Source organism: Amblyraja radiata, chromosome 24 (assembly GCF_010909765.2).
Source record: "Amblyraja radiata isolate CabotCenter1 chromosome 24, sAmbRad1.1.pri, whole genome shotgun sequence".
Taxonomy (NCBI): Eukaryota; Metazoa; Chordata; class Chondrichthyes; order Rajiformes; family Rajidae; genus Amblyraja; species Amblyraja radiata.
The window spans coordinates 21484544-21510675 of NC_045979.1; the positions used below are offsets into that span (position 1 = coordinate 21484544).

At 54.5% G+C, this 26132-nt stretch overlaps 1 protein-coding gene across 7 annotated transcripts; it reads left to right on the plus strand.

Moving 5' to 3' along the window:
* The first annotated feature begins 5353 nt into the window (after positions 1-5353).
* On the plus strand, positions 5354-20785 carry LOC116986843 (zinc finger protein 345-like). Of its 7 annotated transcripts, none has more exons than XM_033042581.1 (4): positions 5354-5462; positions 6402-6624; positions 16077-16166; positions 17703-20785. In XM_033042581.1, the coding sequence occupies exon 4, from the start codon at positions 17705-17707 to the stop codon at positions 20033-20035; it is 2331 nt and encodes a 776-aa protein (XP_032898472.1). In that variant the 5' UTR covers positions 5354-5462; positions 6402-6624; positions 16077-16166; positions 17703-17704; the 3' UTR covers positions 20036-20785. The 7 variants fall into 7 exon arrangements, with proteins under 7 accessions (XP_032898472.1, XP_032898471.1, XP_032898473.1 ...); XM_033042580.1 differs by having other exon boundaries at positions 6402-6620; XM_033042582.1 differs by lacking the exon at positions 6402-6624 and having other exon boundaries at positions 5357-5462.
* Positions 20786-26132: the final 5347 nt, after the last annotated feature.

The window sequence follows — 26132 nt, forward strand, 5'->3', positions numbered from 1 at the left end:
GAAATGCTTTGATACTTTGCATGCAATAAGATCTAGGAGTACTGGCGCATGGTTTCCTGAAATTGGCGAGCCAAGTGGACTATGTGGTGAAGAAGGTGTTTGGCACACTTGCCTTCGTTGGGAAGAGCAGTACGTACAAATATAGGACATCACAATGCAGGCGTACAAATCATTAGCGAGACAGCACTTGGAGTACAGGGTACAGTTCTAGTCGGCCAGTTACAGGAATAATATCAAATTAGAAAATGTGCAGAGGAGATTTGTGAAGGAGTTGTAGGCTTGAGTCATAGGGAGAGGCTAGATAGACCGTGACTCTTTCTTTTGAAATGTAGGAAGCTGAGGAGTGACCTGATTGTGGTGCATAAGATTATGAGGGACATAGATAAAGTGAACACAGTCTTTTTCTCAGAGTAGAGGATTTTAAACCTAGAGGGCATTTGGCTGAAGGTGAGAGAAGAAGGATTTAAGAGGGATCCTAGGGACAACTCTTCCACTCAGAACGTAGTCTGTATGTGGTGTGACCTGCCAGATGAAGCAATAGAGGTGCCAATTATGACTTTTAATAGACATTTGATTTAAATCTTTTTATTTGAATTTCACAGCAATTTGCATACATACAATGATAACAGACAGTGACAGTCAAGGCATAATTGTGCAACAGTATGTAGGCGACCCTCAAAGCCCTTACCCTTACCCACCTTCAACCCACCCAAATCAGGTCGGAACCAAACGGGGACAAACAACACTCACATACATACACATTCACACAAATATGGTAAGATAAACGAAACAAAAAGTACTAAAAAAAAAAAGGGGTCACTAATAACAGTAAATAAGTAAGTAATTAAATAAATAAGTGTGTGGGGGGGGGGGGGGGGGGGTTAAGCGGAGAGCAGCTGCAGTAGAGCAGAACAATGGTGGAGAGCACTCAGTCCTTTTCCGAGTCCGGGGACAAGTTGAGAGAGTTAACAAGTTCCAAGAAAGGGTTCCATGTATCTAGGAATGTCTTGGTAGAGCCTTTGAGAGAGAACCTAAGTTTTTCAAGCATTAAATTGTAAAGCACCTCCTTAATCCAGCGGGCGTGTGTCGGGGGACAGGTGAGCCTCCAGTTAAGCAAGATCAGTCTCCGGGCTAACAAGGTTGTAAAAGCTAGGACCCGTTTCACCGCAACAGAGAGGTTGGTGTTGGGAGGGGTACCGAAAATGGCTGACAGTGGGTTTAGAGGAATAGTCTGGCCGTAGGCTCTGCTTATCAAGTCGAAAGCACTCCTCCAAAAGGCTGCTAGCTTAGGGCAAGACCAAAACATATGGCTATGGTTGGCAGGAGATTGATTACATCTGTTGCAGGTGTCCCTAACAGCGGGGTAAATTCTAGATAATCTTGCATTTGTGTAGTGGACTTTGTGAAGGACTTTGCATTGGATTAGGCCATGACGGGCACATATGGAGGAAGAATGGATCAAATCCAAGGCAGAGTCCCATTGCTGGTCTGTTAGTTTCGTATTCAGCTCACCCTCCCACACAGCTTTTAATGAGGTATGAGGTTTCAATATAACCGACCCTAACAAGTTATACAAAACAGAGATGCATTTCTTCCGGTTGGGATCTAGAGCTAAGATGGTATCGGTCAGGGTTTCAGGGGGTCGATTTGGGAAATGGGGGAATGTCTTCTTCACAAAATCCCTAATCTGGAAAAAACGAAAAAGGTGGGAGTTTGGGAGGCTATAGTTGGACGAGAGCTCCGCAAAAGACGAAAAGATGCCATCCTTGTATAGGTTTTTGATACTACTGTTTTAATAGACATTTGAACAGATAAATGGATAGGAAGGGCTTGGATGAATCTGGGCCAAATGCAGGTAAATGGCACCCACCCAGAATAATAACTTGACTGGCATGGACAAGTTGGGCTAGGGACATGTTTCCATGCTGAATAGCTCTATGACTATCTCTATGACTATTCTAGTTGTTTACAATGACCTCAAATCTTTCTTTTTTTGGAATCTTCTGATGGAATGTAGAACATTTCTGTTATTAATCTACTTCTGGCTAAAGTTCAAATACAAAAAAAATCATTGGCTTGGCCAATGGCTCTTTAATCATTGTGTTAACTCTTCTTTTGGGTGAGAACTGTATGTTCAGTTTTTACATTTGACAAATGTGGAGAGTCCAAACGCACTATTGATCAGGAGACCACACCGGGCAAAGTCTAAAACATTGTCTGGGATGAACACACAATGTATGGCTCACAAAAACAAGCTATTGAAGCATTTGGTCAAACTTTGCAAGATCTTATTCACAATATGTATATTAATGGTACTTTGGACAGTGTTACTGAAGATTTCATCAAATACTACCAGCAATTGCACAGATACTGAAGCAGAAGAGTTGAAAGCTCGCACTAGAGCATCACAAATGTCAAACAATTACACAGGAAAACCAAGATGTGACACATTGGAAAAGTGATTCATCAGTATTGGTTTATTGTTGTCATGTGCACCGAGATACAGTGAAACGTTTCGTTGGCGTGCTCTTCAGTCAGATCATACCATACATATCATACCATACAGTACAACGGAGAAGAGAAATAGAGTGCATAAGAGAAAGAAAACAATGCAAAACATAATGTTACAGGTACAGAGAAAGTGCGAATGGAAAAAGGTCAAGGGCTGCAAGATGGATTGGGAGAAGAGAAATTCACGCCTAGCATACGAGAGGTTTATTCAAGAGTCCGATAACTGTGGGCAAGAAGCCTCTCCTAACCTCACTGGCTCTCTCACCACCTCTCCCACCCACACCGCTTTTCCCAACCTTACCCCCTTTCCCACACTCGTCCCCTCTCCCCAACTTTACCTCTCTCTCCTTCACCTCTGACCATTTCTCCCTCCTTCGCCACCTCTCCAACCACCTCTCCCACCTTCGTCGCCTCTCCCACCTTTACGACCTCTCTGACCTTCACCACCTCCCCAGCCACTCCCAGGCCAGGGCCACCAACGCCACCACTGACCCCTCTCGACACTATGCCCCCCCCTCCCCGACCCCCGCGGGCCGGAGTCACTCACTCCCCTGATCCTCACCCCCCTCCACCCCCCCCTTCCAGGTCACCGGCCGGTGAGGCCAGCGACACACCCGGGTTCCAGGCCCAGCTCCAGTCCCGGAGCCTCAACGCTGCCAGCTCAAACAACACCATGTGGTCCTACTGCATTCCCCTTCCAACTGGGGGCCTCTATAATGGTACCACTGGGTTATGCTGCCTTTCCCCTTATTCTCACCACAGTACCTCTCCTACCCCCCTCCTACTTTCACACCCACCTCCCCTCTAATCTCACCCCCTATGAATGCACAGCCCTCTCTTCTTGCCTTCTTTCCTCCCACCCATCATCAAATCTGAAGAAGGGTCCTGACCCAAAACATCGCTTATCCATGTTCTCCAGGGATGCTGCTGAATTATTTTCCAGCATTTTGTGTCTTTCCTTGATAATGTTGGCTGCTGCTTTCCTGAGGCTGTCAAGCATAGATTGAATAGATGGGGAGGCGAGGGGGGGGGGGGGGGGGGGGGGGGGGGGGGGGGGGGTGTTGGGGTGACGAAGGGATGGTGTAGAAGTTGGCTTACATGCACAACTCTGTGCAATTTTGTGGTCTTGGGCAGAGCAGTTGCCAAAGCAACGTGATGTATCCCACTAGAGATCAGTCGCTGAAGGCATGCCAAATGTCATTTGTCTTCTGAGTATGTGGTATGTGGTATGTGGCTTTCATGGCCATAGCAAGAGTTGGTTCAAATTCACGCAAAATAGGAATTGAGAAATGAAACACAGACTCAACAGGAATAACTCTGCTCCAAATCTGCACTGATGCCAGATACTCTCCCAAAAATCACGTTCTAATCAAGAATTTGTCAATCTCTGCCTTAAAACTATCCACTGACTTGGCCTCTGTGGCAGTGAGTTCCACAGATTAACTAAATAAGTTCCTTCTCACCTCCTTTATAAAAGACCAGCCTTTAATTCTGAGCCTATGACCTCTCTTCCTAGACTCTCCCACCAGTGGAAATGTCCTTTCCACATCCACTTAAGTGCCTTTCATTTTTCTGTACGTTTCAATGAGGTCCCCCCTCAACCGTCTTAACTCCAGCGAGCACAGGCCCAGTGCTGTCAAATGCTCACCATATGCTCTTCCCTTTTTCTCCCCCCTTCTCTGTCAACCCATTCCTCCCCTTCTCCCCCTCTGCCTCTCCCCCTCTCCAACCCGCTCTCTCTGTCCCCAATCTCTGCGATCTCCCCCACTTCTCTACCCTCTCCACTACAACCCTCTCTCTCTCCAACCTCTCTTCCCTTCTCTCTCCCTCTCTCCCTCCACGATTCTCCCCTTCCCTTTCTCTCCCTCTCTCCAACATTCCCGCCTTTCTCACTTCCCTTCCTAGCCCTTCACTTCCCTCTTCATTATCACCTGCCTCACCCACTCTTTCTCTCCTTTCCCTTTCACCCCACCCCTCTCAACCCTCCCTCTCTCCCTCCCTCACTCCCTTCTCTCCCCTTCAGTCTCCCACTCATTTTCACCCCCTCCGTCTCCCCACCTCTCTCACTGCCCCTCTCTCTCCCTCTCCCACTCGCCATCCTCTCTCCCTCTTCTTTCTCCCCACTTCACCTTCCTTGTCTCCCTCATTCCAACCTCCGTCTCAACCATCTCTTCTCTCTGTCACCCCTCTCCTCACCTCTCTCCCTCTCACCATTTCTCTCTCCCCTCTCCCCGCTCCACTCGCCTTTAACCCTCCCTTTCACCTCTCTCCCTTTCCCCTTTCTTTCCTTTTTCTTTCCTCTTTCCTCCTCCCCTCTGTAACCCCTTCCCAGAGGGAGTTCCTCTTTAGGCCCCCCCTCCATGTCTCTCTCCCCCTCTGCACCATTCTCTCACCACCATTCTCCCACCCTCAACCCCCCCTTTCAACGCCCACGCCCCTCTCCCCTCCCCACTCTCTCCCGTCTCACTCACTCACCCCACCCCTCCCCCTCTCAATCCATTCTCTCCCACTACCCCCCTCCCTCCCACTCTCCCCGACTCCCTCTGGATCTCCCATTTCTTCCACCACCTCTCACCCTCCCTTTCTCTGCCCTCTTTCTCTCCCCACCTCTCTCCCCTCTCCTCTCTCTCACATCACCCTGAGCTCCCCCCCCCCCCACTGTCTCTCTTTCTCTCTCTCTCCCTTCTCCTTCCTTTGTCCTCAGCCTGTCTCTCTGCGTCCCCATCCCCCCAGCGTTCAGCTCTGTTGAGCAGGAAGCACAGCGGAGGTTACTGCATGGGTCAAGCAGCATCTGTGGAGAGGGCACCAGGTCACTGCTAGTCTCAGGGAAAGTTGCAGACGCATATCTCCAGTCTCAGTGACTAGAGTGGGGGAGGGGAGAGAGAGAGACAGAGACGGAGACCAAGGAGTGGGGATCGCGAGGAATGAGGTTTGGATGAAGCCAGACAGAGGTATGGAAGAACGGAGTGGGGACAAAGGGCTGGAGGAAACGTGATGGGGTGGAGGCAGGGAAGGAAATGGGAGAGGAAGGTGGGAGAAGGCAGGATCGAGGAAGGAATTCTGCAAGGGGCAAGAGAGTTGGAGAGAGACAAAGAGGGGGGGGGGGTTATGGTGAGAAGAAGAGGGACAAGAGAGTGGGATTGAAAGAAGGGAAGCTGAGACAGGACAGATAAAGAAATAGTGAGATACTGATGGAGGGAGGAGAGAGAAAGTAGCAATGGGGGAGTGGGGCAGATAATGCCTCAGAGAAAGGGGCATGGGGAGGTAAAGAGAGAGGAAGATGAGGGGAAAGAGGCTGACGTATGATGAGAGAAACATTGAGGGATGAGGAAAGTGGACCAGGGGGAGAGGGGCTGAGGGGGGAGGGGGAGGGGGGAGAGGATATTGGTTTATTACTGTCACATCAGTCAAATCATGATATACTTGATACTATATAATCATGCCATGCACTCAAGTCATTCACAAGTTGTACAATAGGTGATACAATGAGAAAAATGCCAGCGCAACAATACAGCATTATAGTGTTGCAGTTACAGAGAAAGTGCAGGTTCTTTAAAAGTGCAAGTGCCCAATGAGGTGGGTTCAAAGATCTGTACTACACCCTAGCTATGGGAGGACTGTTCAGTCTGATAACAGTGGAGAATAAGCTCTTCCTGAATCTAGTGAGTGAGGGGGTCCGAGGGGAGAGGGGTCTGAGATGGGTGTTTGGGCTGTGTGGGGGTGTGAGGTGTGGGGGGCTTTGTGGGGTTGTGGGGCTGTGGGGGTGGAGGCCAGTCGTTGTCAGTAAGCTCAGGATCTGTACACTGACTGGTGTCTCTCAGTCCCTCTATCTCAGGGGGATATCTGTACACTGGCTGGTCTCTCTCTCTCTCTCTCTCTCTCTCTCTCAGGGGTACTGCTGTACACTGACTGGCGTGTCCTGCCTGTACTCGAGGTGTTTGGGAGTATTCGGGGATGTGTGGACACAAGAGGGAGATGGTTGTGGGAGTGCTCGGTGGGACGATGGTGATAATGGGATGATATTGTTCACCACGGGCCGGCTCTGCAGAGAGGAGTGCCAAATGTCCCTGAAGCTGTACAGTTAGTTTTGCAGACAATCCTCTGGTGAAGTGAGTGATTTGTATTCACTAGTGTGGAAAAGATCTGCGCTGCGTCTGTGTGTCACAGACATTGCCTCATCATTCCTCCCATCCCCCGCTCCCATTGTGAAAGAGAAAGAGAGAGAGACAGAGAGATGGATGGTGTGTGAGTGAGTGAGGAGATATTTGAGAGAAATACTGTGTGATAGAGTGAGGTTGAGACCGTGTGTGTGTGTGTGTGGAAAGGAGATCGCACTCTGCAGGGGGGGGGGGGAGCGGGATGGGGGTACCGTGTATCGGGGAGGGGGGGGGGGGGGTGACTGAGGACGCGAGGGGGGGGGGGAGGATGAATGCGTACAAGGGGGATAGGGAGAGAATGAATGAGCATGTGAGGGGTGGTTGTCCACACGAGGGGGAGGGGGGTGTCTGCATGAGATACAGGGGGAGAGAGATGGGGAAAGAAAGGGCGAGGGGGAGAACGTAAGGGGGGAGGGACAGAGGAAGGGGAGGGGAACAGAGGGAGAGGGAGGGGGTGAGGGAAGTGGAGAGGCGGGATGAGGGAGAGAGGGAGGTGGAGAGAGGGAAGGGGAGAGGCGGGGTGAGGAAAGAGAGAGAGGAGGAGAGAGGGAGGGGAAGAGATGATGGGGAAGTGGAAGGGAAGAAGTGTTAGAGGGAGAGGAAGAGAGGGAGGGGCAGCGAGAGGAGGAGAGGGCGGATGAAAGGGGGGCAGAGGGGAAGGGAGAAAGAGGGTCAGATGGGGTGGAGGGGAGAAGGGAGGGAGAGAGCGGGAAGGAGATATCATGAGGGGAGGTGAGGGAGGGAGAGCGTGAGAAAGAGGGGGAGAGGGAGTGGTAGCGGAAGGGAGAAGGAGGGGGTATTGAGAGGGTGGGGGGGAGAGGAGGAGGGCAGAGGGAGGAGAGAGAGGGGGCGAGGATGGGTGTGTGGGGAGGGAAGAGAAGGGGGGGGGTGGAGAATTGAGGAGGGGGGCAGGGGGAGCGATGGGGAGGAGGTTGAGAGGGTAGGAGGGGGATGAGACTGTGAGCGTAATGGGGGGGGGCTGCATACAGGGGTAGAAAGGGTGCGGGGTGACGACAGGCTCGGGAGAGGGGAGAGTGACTGCGCGTGTGATGGATGGGTGGCTGGGACCGGAGCATGGGGGGGGGGGGGGGGGGAGATTGCACACGAGTTGGGGTGGGGGTTGACTGTGGGCACAAGGGGGGGGGGGGAGAGGGTCGCTACAGGCACGTGGGAGGGGGACTGTGGGAAGGAGGGTGAGGGCACTGGGCACAAGGAAGGTGTGTGAGTGAAGGGTGTGTGTGTCGGTGAGTAAGGGGGGAGCGGTGTGAAGTGTGAGTGTGCGTGTAAGGGTTAATGTGTGTGTAAGGTGTGTGTGTGCGCGCGTGCGTGTGTGTGTGTGCGTGTGTGCGTGCGTGTGTGTGCGCGTGCGTGTGTGTGTGTGTGTGTGTGTGTGCGTGTGTGATGGGTGAATGTGTGAGGGGTGAGTGTGTGTGAATGGTGTGTGTGTGCGTGTGCGTGTGCGTGTGCGTGTGTGTGCGTGTGCGTGTGTGTGTGTGTGTGTGTGCGTGTGTGTGTGATGGGTGAATATGTGAGTGGGGGGTGAGTGAGTGAGGGGTGTCTGTGCCCGTAAGGGGAACAGTGTGATTCACGTGAGGGGAAGTGTGCCTGGTGGTGTGTGTGTGTGTGTGTGTGAGGGGAGGATGGGCAAGGGTGAGGGTGGCCAAGGGCGAGAGGGAGGGTGGGTGGGTGTTGGCGAGGGGGGTGGGGGGTGGGCGAGGGGGAGGATGGATGAGAGGGGGTGAAAGGTACTGCACACGTCAGTAGTGGGGAACTGTGTACGCGATGGGGAGGGTGCATGGGGGGAGAGAGGGGGTGACGGTGAGGGGAAGGGGAGGGTGTGAGGACGAGGGGGGGGGGTGAGGGTAAAGGGGTGATGGTGACGATGACGGGGAGGGGATGACAAAGGGGGAGCGGGTGCGGGAGTGACAGGGTGAGGGGGACATGTGGGGGGCGGGGGGCCACTGCATTGAGGCGGGATGGAGAGGGGCAGCTGCGCGTGGGAGGGGGGGAATTACGGATGACGTCAGTGAGGGTGTTCGACAGCTGGACATCGGGCAAGCTGGGGGGGGGGGGTGATGGTACTGGGGGCAGTGGCGGACTGGGTCTAAAAATATTGGTTGCCAGGAGACAAAGGGGGCCCACTTCATCAGGGGCCCACTTGCCATCGGGCAAGCTGACACCCTGGCCAGTCCGCCACTGACTGGGGGGGAAGGGGTGATGGTACTGGGGGGGAGGGGGTGATGGTACTGGGGGGGGGGGTGGGGTGATGGTACTGGGGGGGCGACGGTGGTGGGTGATGGTACTGTGGTGGGGGTGGGTTGATGGTACTGGGGGGGGGGGGGTGATGGTACTGGGGGGTGGGTGACTGACGGGTGATTGTACTGGGGGGGGTGATGGTACTGGTGGGGTGATGGTATGGGGGGGTGATGGTACTGGGGGGGGGGGGGGGGGGGGTGATGGTACTGGGGGGGGGTGTGATGGTACTGGGGGGTGATGGTTAAAAATGGGGGGGGGAAGGGGTGCGGTTATGGTACGGGGGGGGTGTGTGGTACTGGGGGTTGATGGTACTGTGGGCGGGATGTTACTGGGGGGTGAGGTGATCTGCGTACGGGGGGGTGATTGGTACTGGGGGGGTGATGGGTACTGGGGGGTGATGGTACTGGGGGGGGTGATGGTACTGGGGGGGTGATGGTACTGGGGGGGGGGAGGGGGTGTGGTACTGGGGGGGTGAGGGTACTGGGGGGGGGGGGGGTGATGGTACTGGGGGGGGGTGAGGGTACTGGGGGGGGATGGTACTGGGGGGTGATGGGACGGGGGGGTGAGGGGACTGGGGGGGTGGGAGGGGGGTGATGGTACTGGGGGGGTGATGGTGATGGTACTGGGGGGGGTGATGGTACTGGGGGGAGGGTAGGGTAGATGGTCCTGGGGGGGAGGGGTGTGATGGTACTGGGGGGGTGATGGTACTGGGGGGGTGATGGTACTGGGGGGGGTGATGGTACTGAGGGTAATGGTACTGGGGGGGTGATGGTACTGAGGGGGGGGGGGTGATGGTACTGGGGGGGTGATGGTACTGGGGGGGGGTGATGGTACTGGGGGGTGATGGTACTGGGGGGGGGATGGTACTGGGGGGTGATGGTACTGGGGGGGGGGGGGGGTGATGGTACTGGGGGGGTGATGGTACTGGGGGGGGGGTGATGGTACCTGGGGGGGTGATGGTTACTGGTGGGTGATGTGCTGGGGGGGTGATGGTATGGGGGGGAGGGGGGTGATGGTACTGGGGGGGTGATGGTACTGGGGGGGGGGTGATGGTACTGGGGGGGTAATGGTACTGGGGGGGTGATGGTACTGGGGGGGGTGATGGTACTGAGGGGGGGGGGTTGATGGTACTGGGGGGGTGATGGTACTGAGGGGGGGGGGGTGATGGTACTGAGGGGGGGGGGGTGATGGTACTGAAGGGGGGGGGGTGATGGTACTGGGGGGGGGGCGTGTGGTTGAGGTACCGAACGCACCAGAGGGCGAGAACGGTCGCTTTGCGCGAGAGGTCTGGGCCCCCCCCCCCCCCCCCCCTCACCTCTGCCCCCATCTCTACACCTCCCTCCTCTACCCCCTCTCTATTCTCCTCCACTCCCCCCCCCCCTACCACCTCCCCTCTATACCCCTTTCCCTCTACTCCATTCACCCCACCTCTACTACTCCATCTTTACCCCCCCCCGGATCGCCCTCAATCTCCACCCCCCTCATTCCCCACCTCCCTCGCCCCCCATCCCCCTCCTGTCACTGCCTGTCTACTACGGTGCTGTGCGGCCCGGCGAGCAGCCTGTGCGGGGTGAGCGTGTGCGGGGAGGGGGGGGGGGGGGGGAGGCTGGAGGCGGGCGGGGGAAGGGGTGGCCATCTCCGGCGGGGGGATGGGCCAGTCGTGCCTGGCCGGCCCGGCGAGAGGCTCTGCAGCTTGTGGACGGGAGCTGGGCCTGGGTGAGCTGCTCCGGGCGGGGGACGGGGGGACGGGACGGGCAGGGGGGGGGCTACGCCGGGATGGGATGAGACCGGACCCCCCCTCCCCTTCAGCTGGCACCACGGTGGGGTAGGAGGGGAGGAGAGGGGGGGTTGGCTGCAGCCGCAGCGGGCGGCCCTGCCTCACCCCGGCCAAACAAAGGCCTCCCAGCTTCCCGACAGTAGAGGGAGGCACCACAGGCCGGAGCCAAGCTAGGAGCAGACCAGAGAGGGGGAGGGGCAGAGAGAGAGAGAGAGAGGGGGTGGGGGAGGCTGTAACCGGAGAGAGGGGGGATGGCCGCGGCTGGGAGATAGAGGCAGAGGCAGAGGCAGAGGAAGAGACAGAAACTGCAGAGACAGAGAGTAAGAGACCATCTGGGCCGGGGGGGGGGCGGGAGAGACAGAGAGAGACAGAGAGAGAGGACGGACACAAAATGCTGGAGCAACTCGGGCAGAATCTCTGGAGAGAAGGAATGGGTGGCATTGTGGTATTTCGGGTCGAGACCCTTCTTCAGACCTGCGATGTAACCCATTCCTTCTATCCAGTGGGGGGCAGGGGGGTTATAGCGATGGCGAGGGAAAGGTAACATGTCGAGAGGGAAAGACAGAGAGATTGTGATGGGGGAGAATCTGGATGGGCAGAGAGAGACTAGAACAGGGCGAGAGAGTCCTGAGAGAGGGGGAGGGGGAGAGACCGAGACACAGTGAAGGAAAGAACGGAACAGGGGGGGGGGGGGGGGGGAGGAGGGATTAGCGGGAGAGAGGGTGAGGAGAACGGAGAATAACGGGTGGTGGAGGACAAGGGGGCCTGGGACCGGATCAGGGGCAGGGAGACGGACTATGACAGATGCAGAGAGATTGGAAGAGGGGGAAAAGAATGGGAAGAAATCACCAAGACAGGGGTAGAGAGACTGGGATAGGATAGAGAGAGAGGCTGGGATAGGGTAGAGAGAGGCTGGGATGGGGGTAGAGAGAGCGACTGGGACAGGGGAACAGGGTGACAGGGACAGGGTTAGAGAGACACTGGGACAGAGACAGTGCAGGATGCAGGGGAAAAGATCAGGGAGGGGAGATGGTAAACAGGAGAGAGATGGGAACAAGGGGAGTAATGGGCTGAGAAAGATGGGGAGGGACAAACAGGAGTGGGGACAGAGAGTGTAAAAGGAATCAGGTACAGAGAAACATGGATGGGGGAGAGAGAGGCCAGGGTGGGAAATAGTTCAAAACTGGGGAGAGAGACTAGAAGTGCAGGAGAGAGAATTGGGGCAGGGGTAGAGAGTGTAACAGGGACAAGCAGAAGTGGGGGGGGGGGGGGGGGGCAGGATAGGGGGAGAGAGAGGCATGTGGAGAGAGAGATTGAGGCGGGAGTGAGAGAGACAGGGATAGGAGAGAGAGAGGGGGAGACATGGACAGAGGAGTGAGAGGGGCTGGGTGAGGGAGAGATAGAGAGATCAGTATGGGGTAGAGAGAGAAGGGGGGGGGGGGGGTGGCTGGGAGAGTGGAACAGGGAGTGAGGGAGAGTCCAGAGAGGGCAGTCAAGAGAGAGAGGCTGGGTTAGGGGAATAGGGAGACTATGACTATGTAGAGAGTATCTAAGGCTGGGTAAGAGAGAGACCGGGACAGACAGACTTAAACAGGGGGAGTCAAAGTACAGGGGGAGACAGACAGAATGGGACAGTAGGATAGAGAAAGAGAGAGACCAGAACAGGGGAGAAATCCGGAACAGAGAGATACTCAGGAAAGGTAGAGAGAGAGAGACGGGGAGATAAACTGGGAAATGAAACCAGGTCAGGAGTGTCATGGAGATTGGGACAGGGACAGAAAGAGGGAACGAAGGGCAGTGGTAGAGGTAAAGGGACAGAGGAACTGAGAGAGAACCCAAGGCAGGGAAGAGCGTGGGAGGGAAGCATGAGAAAAGAGACAACCTATAATGAGGAGAAAGAGCATAGGATGGGAGGGGGGGGGGGGGGTGAGAGAGAGAGCAGGGTGGGAAAAGAGACTGGGCCCGGGGGAGTGTCTGGGATATTGTGTGTGAGAGAGAGACTGGGAAGTTGAGAGATGGATACTGTGACAGGGAGAGAAAGTGAGGTGGACTGTAAGAAGGGGGAGAAAGAGAGACAGGAAAGAGGAGGACAGTGAAACCGGGGTAATGGGGGGAAAAAGACTGGGATGGGCAGGGAGAGAGAGAGGGAGACCAGACGAATGGGGGAAAGAGACACGGGTACAGGGGCAGACAGAGATGGGAGAGAGAAAGACAGAAAAACCAGGACGGGCTGTGGGGAAAGAGAGAGAAAGACATGGCCAGGAGAGTAGGAGTAAACGGGTCCTTTTCAGAATGGCAGGCAGTGACTAGTGGGGTACCGCAAGGCTCAGTGCTGGGACCACAGCTATTTACAATATATATTAATGATTTGGATGAGGGAATTGAATGCAACATCACCAAGTTTGCGGATGACACGAAGCTGGGGGGCAGTGTTAGCTGTGAGGAGGATGCTAGGAGGCTGCAAGGTGACTTGGATAGGCTGGGTGAGTGGGCAAATGCATGGCAGATGCAGTATAATGTGGATAAATGTGAGGTTATACACTTTGGTGGCAAGAACAGGAAAGTAGACTATTATCTGAATGGTGGCCAAATAGGAAAAGGGGAGATGCAACGAGACCTGGGTGTCATGGTACACCAGTCATTGAAAGTAGGCATGCAGGTGCAGCAGGCAGTGAAGAAAGCGAATGGTATGTTAGCATTCGTAGCAAAAGGATTTGAGTATAGGAACAGGGAGGTTCTACTGCAGTTGTACAGGGCATTGGTGAGACCACACCTGGAGTATTGCGTACAGTTTTGGTCTCCTAATCTGAGGAAAGACATTCTTGCCATAGAGGGAGTACAGAGAAGGTTCACCAGACTGATTCCTGGGATGTTATGACTTTCATATGAAGAAAGACTGGATAGACTCGGCTTGTACTCGCTAGAATTTAGAAGATTGAGGGGGGATCTTATAGAAACATACAAAATCTTAAGGGGTTGGACAGGCTAGATGCAGGAAGATTGTTCCCGATGTTGGGGAAGTCCAGAACAAGGGGTCACAGTTTAAGGATAAGGGGGAAATCTTTTAGGACCGAGATGAGAAAAACATTTTTGACACAGAGAGTGGTGAATCTCTGGAATTCTCTGCCACAGAAGGTAGTTGAGGCCAGTTCATTGGCTATATTTAAGAGGGAGTTAGATGCGGCCCTTGTGGCTAAAGGGATCAGGGGGTATGGAGAGAAGTATGTAGAGTGAGTTACAGGGGGAGAAGCAGGGACCAGAGGTAGGAGGAGGAGGAGAGACTGGACAGAATCCAGGAAGGAGGAACAAAAAGAGGGAGACAGTGTAAAAGGGAGAAAGAGAGAGAGAGAGAGCGAGAGCGATCTGGAGAAGGGGAGCAGAAAAATAGATTTACCAAGGGAAGAGAGATGGGAGATGGAAGGTAGAGAAATAGGGATGTAGGCGAGTAAGAGAGAGAGGGGAATGGGAGAGAACAGGAAAGAGACAAGGAAGAGGTAGAGAGGCACTGGAACAAGGAGGGAGAGTGGAAGTCAAACCAGAGCCGGACATACACACGATTGCCAGGGCTCTGGGGAGGGTAGTAGAACTGAGGGAAAGTGGTTTCACAAGTAGATAGGGTGGTCAAGAGGCTTATGGAACAGTGGCCTTCATCAGGCAGAGTATTATATAAAGGTTGGGAGGTCATGTTACAGTTTTATGACATTGGTGAGGCCACATTTAGAGTATTGTGTTCAGTTTTGCTCACCCTGTTTCAGGAAAGGTTAAGCTGGAAAGGGTGCAGGAAAGATTTACAAGGATGTTGCCAGGGGAGGCAGTAGTTGAGGCAGATACTATCAGAACATTCAGACAGGTTCATTAATAGTCCTAGGTTTATTGGGATGTGAGCCAAATGTGGACAGGTGGGAATAGTGTTGGTGTGGGCAAGTTGGATCAAAGGGCCTGTCTGGCTATGACAGGGAGGAGAGTGGGAACTGGCGACTGGGGCGGGTGAGAGAGACTGGTACAGAGAGATTGGGACGGGGGGAGAGAGAAAGCTGGGATGGGTGAGGGAACGAGAGATGGGTGAGGGAAAGAGACAACGAGAGAGTGCGATGGGAACCAGGGCAGAGACTAGGATGGGAAGAAAGAGGGAAAAGGGGATTGGGATAGAGAAAGACAGACGGGTAGAGAGAGATTTCAGAACATGGGGGAGGGGGGGGGGGGGTCGGGCAGAGTGAGACAAGGAGAGAGAGTCTGACGGGAGAGAGATGGGAATGAGAGAGACAGGGAGAGGTGAAGGGGAGACTGGAGAGACGGACGGAGAGAGACGGGGATGGGGAAAGAGATCAGGACGGGGACGAGGGCAGAGACCGGACAGGAAGGGGATGGGAAGAGGGAGAGACCAGGAGGGGGGGGGGGTAGAGAGACAGGTGAGGGGGTGGGGGAAGGAGAGACAGGGACGTGGAGAGTGACGTGGGACAGGGATTGAGATAGACTGGGAGAGATGGACACAGAGTGACACAGAGAGAGAGAGAGAGAGATGAGGAGAGGAGAGAGAGAGAGAGAGAGAGGAAGGCAGAGGAGAGAGAGAGAGAGAGAGAGAGAGAGAGAGAGAGAGAGAGAGAGAGAGACAGGTAGGGGGAGAGAGAGACCAGGACGAGAAGAGAGAAATATTGGGACTGGTGAAAGAGTGTCCAGGGAGAGGGCCAGGAGGAGGGAAAGAGACTGGAACGAGGGGGAGAGAGACCCAGTGAGATGGGGACCAGGGAACGGGAGATAGGGGCAGGGAAAGACAATGACAGGAGAGTGGAAGACGGATAAATCAGAATGGGGGATGGAGAGAGAGAACAGGAAGGGGAGAGAGAGAGAGAGAGAGCACAGAAATGGGGAGTGAGGGGATACAGGAAAGAGAGATACAGGAAGTATAGGGAAAGACTGGGACAGGGTTAGAGAGACACTGGAACAAAGAGGCAAGAGAGAGAGAGAGACGGGAATGGGGGAGAGACAGTCTAGAGAGAGAGGTAGACTGGGACAGGGAAAGAGGGAGACCCGGACAGTGAGAGACAGAGAAATAGACTGGAGCAGAGAGAGAATAGGAGGAATGAGAGGTCAGGCTGAGAGTGAAACCAGGGCAGAAAGAGGAGGAGGAATGAGTGGACAGGGAGTGTGTGTGTGGGGGCGGGAGTGGAGATAGGGGCCAGAGGGAATGGGAGTGCGAGGCAGGGGCAGAGGGGCTGGGACAGGAGAGCAAGAGACGGAGGGGGAGACACAGAGAGAGAGGGTCCTATGCCCCACACTGCAGCAAAAACCCCCGGGCAATAGCAGTGGTGAAGGAGGGGCATAACACAGACACTGAGAATCTCCCCATCCCAATTAAAGTGTCTCCTCGCCTGCAGGACCCTTGGACCAAGGAGAAGGAGAGCCGGATACAGCATCCCACCACTGACCGGAACAAGTATACCACTGGAATAGAGAGAGGCGCATTGGTGAGTGAAGGCAGGGTCCAGGGGAGAAGGGCAGTGGGAGGGCCACTGAGGGACCGCCATGCTTTGGGAGGGGCCAGTGAGGGAGCGCCGTGCAGTGGGAGAGGCGGTGAGTGAGGGCTGTACTGTGGGAGAGGCGGTGAGTGAGGGCTGTACTGTGGGAGAGGCGGTGAGTGAGGGCTGTACTATGGGAGGGGTGGTGAGGGAGAGTCACTTAAAAAAACATTTTTATTATACAAATACTTTTATTTACAAAAAATAAAAATAAGCAGACAGCCTATTAACACAATGAAAGACTGCCTATATTGACAGTTTACAAACCAACGGTCATCAAATTAATATATCACCAACTTTATCAACAATACACTCGACCTCCCGCGGCGACCAGCCTTCACGGAAGGAGTCTAAAGTCCGCGTGGACACCGTGTGTTCCCTCTCCAGGGACACGCGGGCACGGACGTAACCCCGGAAAAGGGGCAGGCAGCCGACCTCTGCGTGGCCATCGACTGCCCGCTGCCTGGACCCGCGAATGGCCATCTTGGCCAGGCCCAGGAGCAGACCGACAGGGAGACCCCCCCCCCTCTGTACCGGGTGCCCAAATATCAGGAACGTGGGGCTAAAATGTAGCCAAAGATGTGAGGAGCAGCCCCTTCAGATAGTCGGACAGGGGCTGCAACCTCTCACACTGCATGCAGACTGCAGAGAGCATGGACTCTTCCTCGCCGCAGAAGTGAAGGAGCGTCACACGGTGAGGGATTAACGTGCTGTGGGACGGGCAGTGAGGGTGTGCCACTGGGTGAGGGGCAGTGAGGGTGTGCCACACTGGGTGAGGGGCAGTGAGGGTGTGCCACACTGGGTGAGGGGCAGTGAGGGTGTGCCACACTGGGTGAGGGGCGGTGAGGGTGTGCCACACTGGGTGAGGGGCAGTGAGGGTGTGCCACACTGGGTGAGGGGCAGTGAGGGTGTGCCACACTGGGTGAGGGGCAGTGAGGGTGTGCCACACTGGGTGAGGGGCAGTGAGGGTGTGCCTCTGGGTGACGGGCAGTGAGGGTGTGCCTCTGGGTGAGGGGCGGTGAGGGTGTGCCACACTGGGTGAGGGGCAGTGAGGGTGTGCCACACTGGGTGAGGGGCGGTGAGGGTGTGCCACACTGGGTGAGGGGCGGTGAGGGTGTGCCACACTGGGTGACGGGCGGAGAGGGTGCGCTGTGCAGTGGAAGGGATGACAAGGGAATGCCACTCTATGTGAGGGAGCACCGCACTGTGGGGGGGGCAACACTGGGGTAGTGTCGCACTGTAGGAGGGATCTCCGCAGTGAGGGAACGCCGTACTGTGAGTGGGGCGATGAGGGAGCGGGGTGGGAGGGGTATGGTGGAGTGCGGTGGGAGGGGCGGATGTAGTGGGGTGGGAGGGGCGGCGATGGAGCACTGTGGGAGGGGCTGGTGATGGTGGAGTGTGTGGGGTCGGTGCTGTTTGTGTCGGTGGGTGACCCGAAACCCACCCCACCACTACCATGTCCTAACCCTCTGCTTCTTGCTGCAGTGATGGAGTCCCCGCCGGGCCCTCAGCTGTCCCGGACCCCCGACATCCGGCAGGAGCTCCCCTCCCCCGTCGAGGGGGAGGGTCCAGGCGAGGAGCAGACCAGCGCGTCCACTCTCGCCGCACCACCGGCCTCGCTCGCAGGGGACCCTCCCATCCCGGAGAAGGGGGAATGCCCGAAGCCCCCAATACCTGCGGGTAGGCTGCTGTGGACCCCCACAGAGGAGGAGCAGGAGGAGGAGGAGGAGGAGGAGAAGGGGGAGGAAGAGGAAGAGGAAGGGATGGGGGATGAGGAAGAGGATGAGGAGCACCAGGATTTCTACCCGCTCCAGCCCAGCCCTGACCCCTACCTGGAGATGGCTGGGGGTTCCCCGCAGCTCTCTGCTCTCCCAGGGTCAGCGGACGATGCTGAGGGTGAGGATCCTTCACACACTGGCCTGAACGGGACGGCAGAACAGCTCAGGGATGCCGAGCTGGGTGAGGGTGAGGGTGAGGTTGAGGGGAAGAGGCAGCGCCGACCTAACCGCTTCCCCTGCCCCGAGTGTGGCAAAGGCTTTGCCTGCCCCTCGCACCTGGAGCGGCACCTCCGCACCCACACCGGTGAACGCCCCTTCGAGTGCATCGTCTGTGGCAAGACCTTTGCCACGCTCAGCCACCTGGCCCTTCACCGGCCCCGACACGGTGCCCCCCGCCCCTTCGAATGCGCCATCTGTGGCCGCTGCTACCCCACCTACTCCGAGCTCTCGTCCCACCAGCGCTTCCACAGTGGCCGGCGGCCCTACCCCTGCCATCTCTGCCCCAAGCGCTTCTACACCTCCAGCGAGCTGCGAGCCCACCAGTTGGCTCACACTGGCGAGCGCCCGCATCCCTGTACCGCCTGTGGCAAGCGGTTTGGCCGGCTGGGGCACCTGCTGGAGCACCAGCGCACCCACACCGGCGAGCGGCCCTTCGAGTGCCCGCTGTGCGGCAAGCGCTTCCACTCCAGCAGTAACCTGACCCGTCACCGCCGCTTCCACAGTGGGGAGCGGCCCTTCGCCTGTGGCGACTGCACCAAGTGCTTCTTCACCTCGGGGGACTTGCGCCGGCACCAGCAGACCCACGGCGGGGAGCGCCCCTTCTGCTGCAGCGAGTGTCCCAGACGCTTCTACCGCTCGGGTGACCTGGTGAAGCACCAGCGCACTCACGGTGCCGAGCGCCCCCACGGCTGCACTGCCTGCGGCAAGCGCTTCTGCACCGGCAGCGAGCTGAAGATCCACGCCCGCTTCCACAGCGGGGAGCGCCCCTTCCCCTGCTCCCAGTGCCCCAAGCGCTTCTACACGGCCAGCGAGCTGCGGGTGCACGGGCGCACCCACACTGGCGAGCGCCCGTACTGCTGCCCGCTCTGCGGCAAGTCCTTCTACCGCTCGGGCGACCTCTCCAAGCACCGGCGTACCCACACCGGGGTGAAGCCCTTCGCCTGCACCCACTGCCCCAAGCGCTACTACACCTCCAGCGAGCTGGGCGTGCACGGGCGCACCCACACTGGCGAGAAACCCTTCCGCTGCCCGCTCTGTTCCAAGGGCTTCTACACGGCCAGCGTGCTGGCCAAGCATCGGCTGACGCACGCTGCCACACCCGGGGGCCTCTTCCAGTGCCGCCTGTGCCCCCAGCGCTGCCCCAGTGCTGCCCGCCTGCGCCTGCACGAGCGGCAGCACTCGGGTGAGCCCACCTTCCAGTGTGGCGTGTGCCAGCGCCGCTTCTACACGGCGGGCGGCCTGAGCAAGCACCAGAACGTGCACGGGCCAGAGGCAGCCATGGCCGACCAGCTGGCCAGAGCTGCGGCCCAGCGACTGGCAGACGCCCGCACCCAGCAGTTGGCGGCTGATGCCCAGCGCCAGCTGCAGGAGGTACGGGCCCAGCAGCTGGCAACGGGCACACAGCGGCTGGCAGAGACCCCAGCCCCTTCCACCACCCCCACTGCCCCGGCCCTCTTCGAGTGCGGCATGTGCAAGAGGGGCTTCGGCTCGTGGCCGGAGCTGCTGGCCCACCAGCCCCAGCACGAGGGAGAGCGGGCGGTGCAGTGCGCCGCCTGCCGCCAGCTGTTTGTGGCACCGGCGATGGGCGAGGGGCCGGCAGCTGGTGATGAGGACTCACATTGCCCCCTCTGTCGTGGCCACCTCTCCAGCTTCGACATCGCTGGCTTCGGCCTCGGCCTGGGCCTCTCCAACTTTGAGCTCTGCCTGCAGGGAGCCTTCCCCGCACCCCCCAGCTGGGACGGGCAGGGGGGAGCCGACCTGTGCAGCCAGGGGACACTCTCTCATCCCTCCACTTGGCAGGGAGGGGCAGGAGGGCAGTAGCTGGGAGGACCCGTGAGGCTCCCTCCCCCAACCCCCACCAGTTGCCAAACTCCCGACAATCCAAACCACCAGCCGGGTGTGTAGTGGGCACAGTCATTGAGGGCAGTGAGGCGGGGGTGAGGGCAGGGAGAGAGATGGGAGGAGTGGCAGAGTGACAGAGAGAATGGAAATGAGGCAGAGGATGATAAGGAGTGATTGAGAGAGCGATAGAGAACGAGTGAATGAGAGGGTGAAGCTGAATGTTGCAGAGAGGGTGAATGAGGAAGGGCGATAGAGAGAGAGAGAGAGAGAGAGAGTGATTGAATCAGAGGGGGAGAGTGTAAATAGAGAGGGTGGGGGAGGGTTCTAGAGAGAGGCTGAGTGTGAATGAAGCCGTGGTGGAGAAGTGAGGGGGAGAGAATGAATAAAGAGGGTGATTGAGGGAATGGAGAGAGAATGAACGAGAATGAATAGGAAGAGTGAGCGGAGAGGAGAGTGAATGCATAGGGCGAGAGAGAGAGTGTGGAACAGAAGGAATGAGTGAGAGTGTGGGATGAGTGGGACTGTCGCCCATTTTGTGAAGTTACTGCCTCCAGCTCCCCTCGCCATGCCCCTCCCTCCAGCTCGCCCTCGAATGCCTCTTCCCAGGTCAGCCCCCGGGTCAGGGGGTGAGGGTGGGCCACACTACCTCCACCGATCAATCGCCCTTTAGCATGGCACCGCTGTTCTCCTCTGTATAATGTGAATTAAAACAGTACGTGATGACACAAAGACTGGAGTGGTGTTTCTGTGGGGAGGGTGGTGGACGCAGAGACACAGTGATCTCAGCCAAGGGGAATGAAAAGGGGCAAGGTTTGGTCGAGGGAATTAAGTGTGATGTGGGGTGTGGGAAGAGAAGGGGGTTTTCTGGGGTGTAGACAGGGCGAAGGAGGGGGCAGGACAGGGCAGATGGGGAAATGTCATCCCATCCTCTGTAGCAGAAGGAAACGCAAAAAAAGCTGGAGGAAGTTTTAGACGGAGAGAGACGGGACAATGTTGGGATGGAGAGGGAGCCGAGTCCCTGGGCACCTCTCACTGGACGTTCCCCTGCAGGAAGAGTAGCAGTCAGGAGGGGGACGGTCTGTGGGCCTTCACTGCGAGAGGGGTTGAGTCCAGGAGTTGAGACGTCTCGCTCCAATTATCCGGGGTCCAGGGGGAGACCACAGCTGGAATATTGTGGACAGGTCTGGGCTCCCCACAGGAGGGAGGTTCAGGGGAGGGAGGGAGTGCAGCAAAGGGTCACCGGATCGATTCCCGGGATGGGGGAGTTTGGCCCAGGAGGTGAGAGGAAGCAGACTGGGACCGTCCTCTCTGGAGTTTAGAAGAACGAGAGGAGATCTCACTGAAACCTCCACAAACGCCTTCCAGGGCTCGACAGGGTGGGTGTGGGGAGGTCGTTTTCCCCCAAGTGAGGGGTCTGTCGTTCTGGGCAGAGACGGGGAGAAATGTCTCTCCCACGGGGGGAGTTTTGGAATTCTCTCCCCCAGAGGCTGTGGGGACTCAGTGGTGAGGAGATTCAGGACAGGTTTGGGATTGTTGAAGAAATCAAGGGATGTGGGGTCAGTGAGGGAAGAGTGCGACTGGAGTAAAATAATCAGCCGTGTGATGATGGAGTAGGAACAAGGGCCTCTCCTGCATTTGTCCTTAGCTCGTGGTTGGAAACGGCTGCAGAGGTTGAAAACCTGAAATAAAGGTGGGTGCACAGCGGGTTGGGCAGCATCTGTGGTGAGAGAACCAGAGAGACGGTTTCAAAGACAGTGATCAGGACAAGCAAAAGCATTGGAAGTCACAGAAGGGAGAAATGAATGAGCTGAGGAGAGATAGCACAGGTGGTGGTGGTGCTGGCTGGGAGAGAGAGCCAGGATTATAGTCACAAGAGCCTATTCAGCCCATCGAGTCTGCTAGCTCACAGAGCAATCCCAATCCACTCACTTCCTTCCCTGTAACCCATCACCTGCACACTCCTATCAACCCCCCCCCCCCAGATTCTACCCCTCACCCATACATGAGGAATAATTCACAGCAGACAATTAACCTACCCGCTGTCTGTGGGATGTGGAGGGAAACCGGAGCACCCAGGAGATCACAGAGAGAATTGTGTAAACTCCACACAGACAGTGCTGGGTGCCGGTATTGAATCTGGGTCTCTGGAGCTGAGCCTGCATTTATTTTTCTGAAGGACATTTGGAGCGGAGAATGAGGCGGGTGGAATGTGACATCTTGCTGCCTTTGCAGACAGCGGCACGGTGGTGACGAATCATCTTTGCTCACACGGCAGCACAGTGGCGCAGTTGGTAGAGCTGATGTCTCACAGTGCCAGAGACCAGGGTTCCTTCCTGACCTCGGGGTGCTATCTGTGTGGAGTTTGCACATTCTCCCTGTGTCCACGTGGGCTTCCTCGGTGCTCGGGTTTCCTCCCACATCCCAAAGATGTGTGGGTCTGTGGATGAATTGCCCCTAGTATGTTGGGAATGGATATGAACGTGGGATAACAGGAAACTGGCAAGGATTCTGAAGGAGAAGATGTAAAAGTATTTGGATAGATGGGTGCTAATTAGGGATAGTCAGCATAGTTTTGTACGTAGAAGATCATGTTCCTACGAATCTAAATAACTGAAAAGGATGACGAGGGCAAATTTATAGATATTGACTAAATGGACTTCAGCAACGCTTTTGATAAGGTTCCACGTGGGAGGCTGCTCTGGGCAGTTAGATCACAAGAGATCCAGGGAGAGCTAGCCAACTGGATAGAGCATAAAATAAAGATCAAACTTCAAACTGGTAAGTTCTCGTTTAATCTTACTATTTACTTCGGAGTCACGTGAGTGACTTCGTGAAGACTTCAAAGCTCTGTGACCTCATGCCGTGGAACGAGTCCAATCTTCACAACTGCCTTGGTAGTTTGGGAGAAATTGTTACTGGTATTAAAAAAAAAAAAAAAACACAATGATACCAACATTTTTAAGCAAAAATTGTAAATAATATATATTAAATCAATTTATAAACCTTATAAGCTTCAGGTGTAAATTAAATAGAACTCAAAATTTTGCCCGAAAACGTTTCTTCTTTTCTAACTGGTTTGTTGTAATATGTGCGAAACGTTTTCCTCTGATGACCATCCTGCAGTTCTGAGGATATTGTCCATCGGTACCTCCAGGCGATTAGCTGCTGATGTAGATGCAGCCCTGGTGGAGTGAGATTTGAATACATTAGTGTCCACTCCTGCCTGAACTAAGCAATATCTCAGCCACCGTGAAATGGTCTGAGTCGAGACTTTATGGTATGGCTTCTTATGGCTAATTAAAAGAGCCTTTTCATTGCCTCTGATAGCCTTCGTTCTGTCCATATATAACATGATGTGTTTTACTACACAGAGACGTTCATCCTGTGGATAGGCTATGAACTCTATCACCTGACCCGCTGATCCTGGTCTATTTTGCTTAATAAGGCCCTGGATCACGAAAATCAGCCTTCCTGTCGCCTCCGTCAAGTTATCCAATCTTAACTTCTGTAATGACTGGACCCTTTGCGCTGTGACCAGCGCCATAAGCATAACCATTTTCATAGTTAGATAGTTTAGCGGTAATGCCGTAGCCGGTGACCAATTCCGTAACATTTTTAGGACTACGCTCACATCCCAGATTTGGCTATATCTAGCCCTTGGTGGGTTAGTGTTAAAGATGCCTCGTAGCAGTTTTATTACTAGAGGATGTGAGCCGACACCCTGTCTTTCTGTGCCGTCCCATAAATAACTGGACAAGGCACTCCTAGCACTATTGACCGTGCTGTAACTGAGTCCTTCAAAGTGCAGGCTTGTGAGGAATTCTAGGACAGCTGGAATATCCACCTTTCTGTGGTCTAGATTGTTGTCCAGGCAGTATTTAGTCCATTTCTTGACATGACATAAATATTGTTTTTGAGTGGAAAGTCTCTGTGCTGCTGTGATCATGTCCACAGTTCTATCAGATAAACCCATATGCCGAAATGGTTCCTTCAGAGTCTACAAACCAATAAATTTAGATAATTATGGCAAGGATGGCTGTCCCCAGTCACCGGATGCACCAGCAACTGAGGACTATGTTTTAAAGTAATATATGGTGTAAGCACCAAATCCTGCAGCACCGAGAACCATGGTTGGGTAGGCCAATCAGGTACTATGAGAATCCCAGATGCCGAGTCTAGCTGAATTTTCCGTAGTACCCGATTGATGAGGCAGAAAGGAGGAAATGCATAAATGAACCATTTCCCCCAGTGCAAAGAGAATGCATCTGTAGCTTCTGCCTCAGGATCTGGTTCCCATGATATATACCTAGGTAACTGATGATTTAACCTGGATGCAAAAAGATCAATATCCGGCCTTCCGTACTTTGCTGTGATATCAGCAAATATCTTTCTGTCTAACATCCATTCCGTATTTTCATTAAATTTTCGTGACCTGGCGTCTGCCACTGAATTAAGTATCCCTGGTAGATACGTAGCCGATAACCAAATATTCCTTTGGATACACCATTCCCAAATATGGTTTGCCAATTCATCACAGGATATTGATATATTTCCACCCATATGATTTATATATGCCACCACCGTGGTATTGTCTATCTGCAATCTAACATGCTGGTTAATCATTCCCGAGCAATAAGATTTTAAACCATAAAAAGCACTCAACATTTCTAAGTAATTTATACCCTTTGTGGTAAGTAGGTTAGTTTCCTGTATATTCCATCTCCCTCCAGAGCTCGAGATGGTATCCGTTGCTCCCCAACCCAGTGCACTGGCATCTGTTTGTAATACCACAGATGGGTTTGGAATAACTATTGGGTTGGAGCTATATATAACATTTTGTTCCCACCATTGTAGTTCTTTTATAGCTCTAATTGTTAGCTCCATAGGCCTATCAAAATGGCCTCTATTAATTTTTAGTGCTCTAATTTTTTCTCTCTGTAAATTTTGGTAATGCAATCGTCCAAATTGAATGGCAGGAAACGTGGCTATAATTTTCCCAATAATCCTGGCTACCCCTCTAATGGATGGTTTAACGGTATTAATAAGCTCTGTGCAATCCTTTTGGAACTCAGTGGCTTTCCCTATAGGTAAAGTCACTAACATATCAAGTGTGTTAATAGTGAACCCCAAGTAATCAATATTAGTTGCAGGTGTTAATCTTGACTTAATTGGATGGATAATGAATCCCAGCTGTTCCATCAATTTTCTTGTGGCAACCACTGCTCTACTAGCCAATTCATAAGTTTTCCCCACAATCAAGATATCATCCAAATATGCCATCACTCTATAGTTTTGTTGTCTAAGAAATGCCAAAGCTGGTTTTATAATTTTTGTGAATAATCTATGGGCTGACGTTAGCCCGTTTGGTAGCGCCTTGTATTGCCAAAGCTGACCCATCCAATTAAATTTCAAAACCCGTCTGTGTTCTTCTCTGATGGGTACCGTATAGTAAGCATCTTGCAGATCAATACTTGCCATAAAGTAGCCTGCCGACACTAGCTCTGTAGCAGTACTAAAAGTATCCATTTTAAAATGAGCATATTGTACAAACTTATTAAGTGTTGATAAATCAATAATTATCCCCTAATAATGCTAAGGATATACCTATCCACAGTTAACTTACACCATGCTTCCAAATGAAATTGCAACCTCCCTCCAAGTTCTGTGCTCCTTATTAATTTTTGAGGCACAGACCCACCTACCTCCATGGTTATCGGTGGTGTTACTTTCTTGGTCTTAACCGAGGTTGCGGAGGGCCTTGAGGTTGAAAGTGGGGTAAATGTTGAAGTGGAGGCTTCCGCATTTTCCATTGTGGGCGTCCCGGGCCAACCCCTAAAAAAGGACGCTGTTGCTGGTTTCCTCTGGCCTCTCTCCAATTTTTCGTACTATACATACTAGTACTTGCTTTTTTAGTCGTCCCATAAGGATGATACCGTTTTCCGACATATCCTTTGGTCGCTTTTATTAGGCCCAACGTTTTGGCCTCTTCCTCCAAATCTTTGACCTGTTTTGATAGGTCACCCCAAACAACAAATTTTGAGGTTTTATGGCTTTCTGTTTGCACAGGATTGCAAAT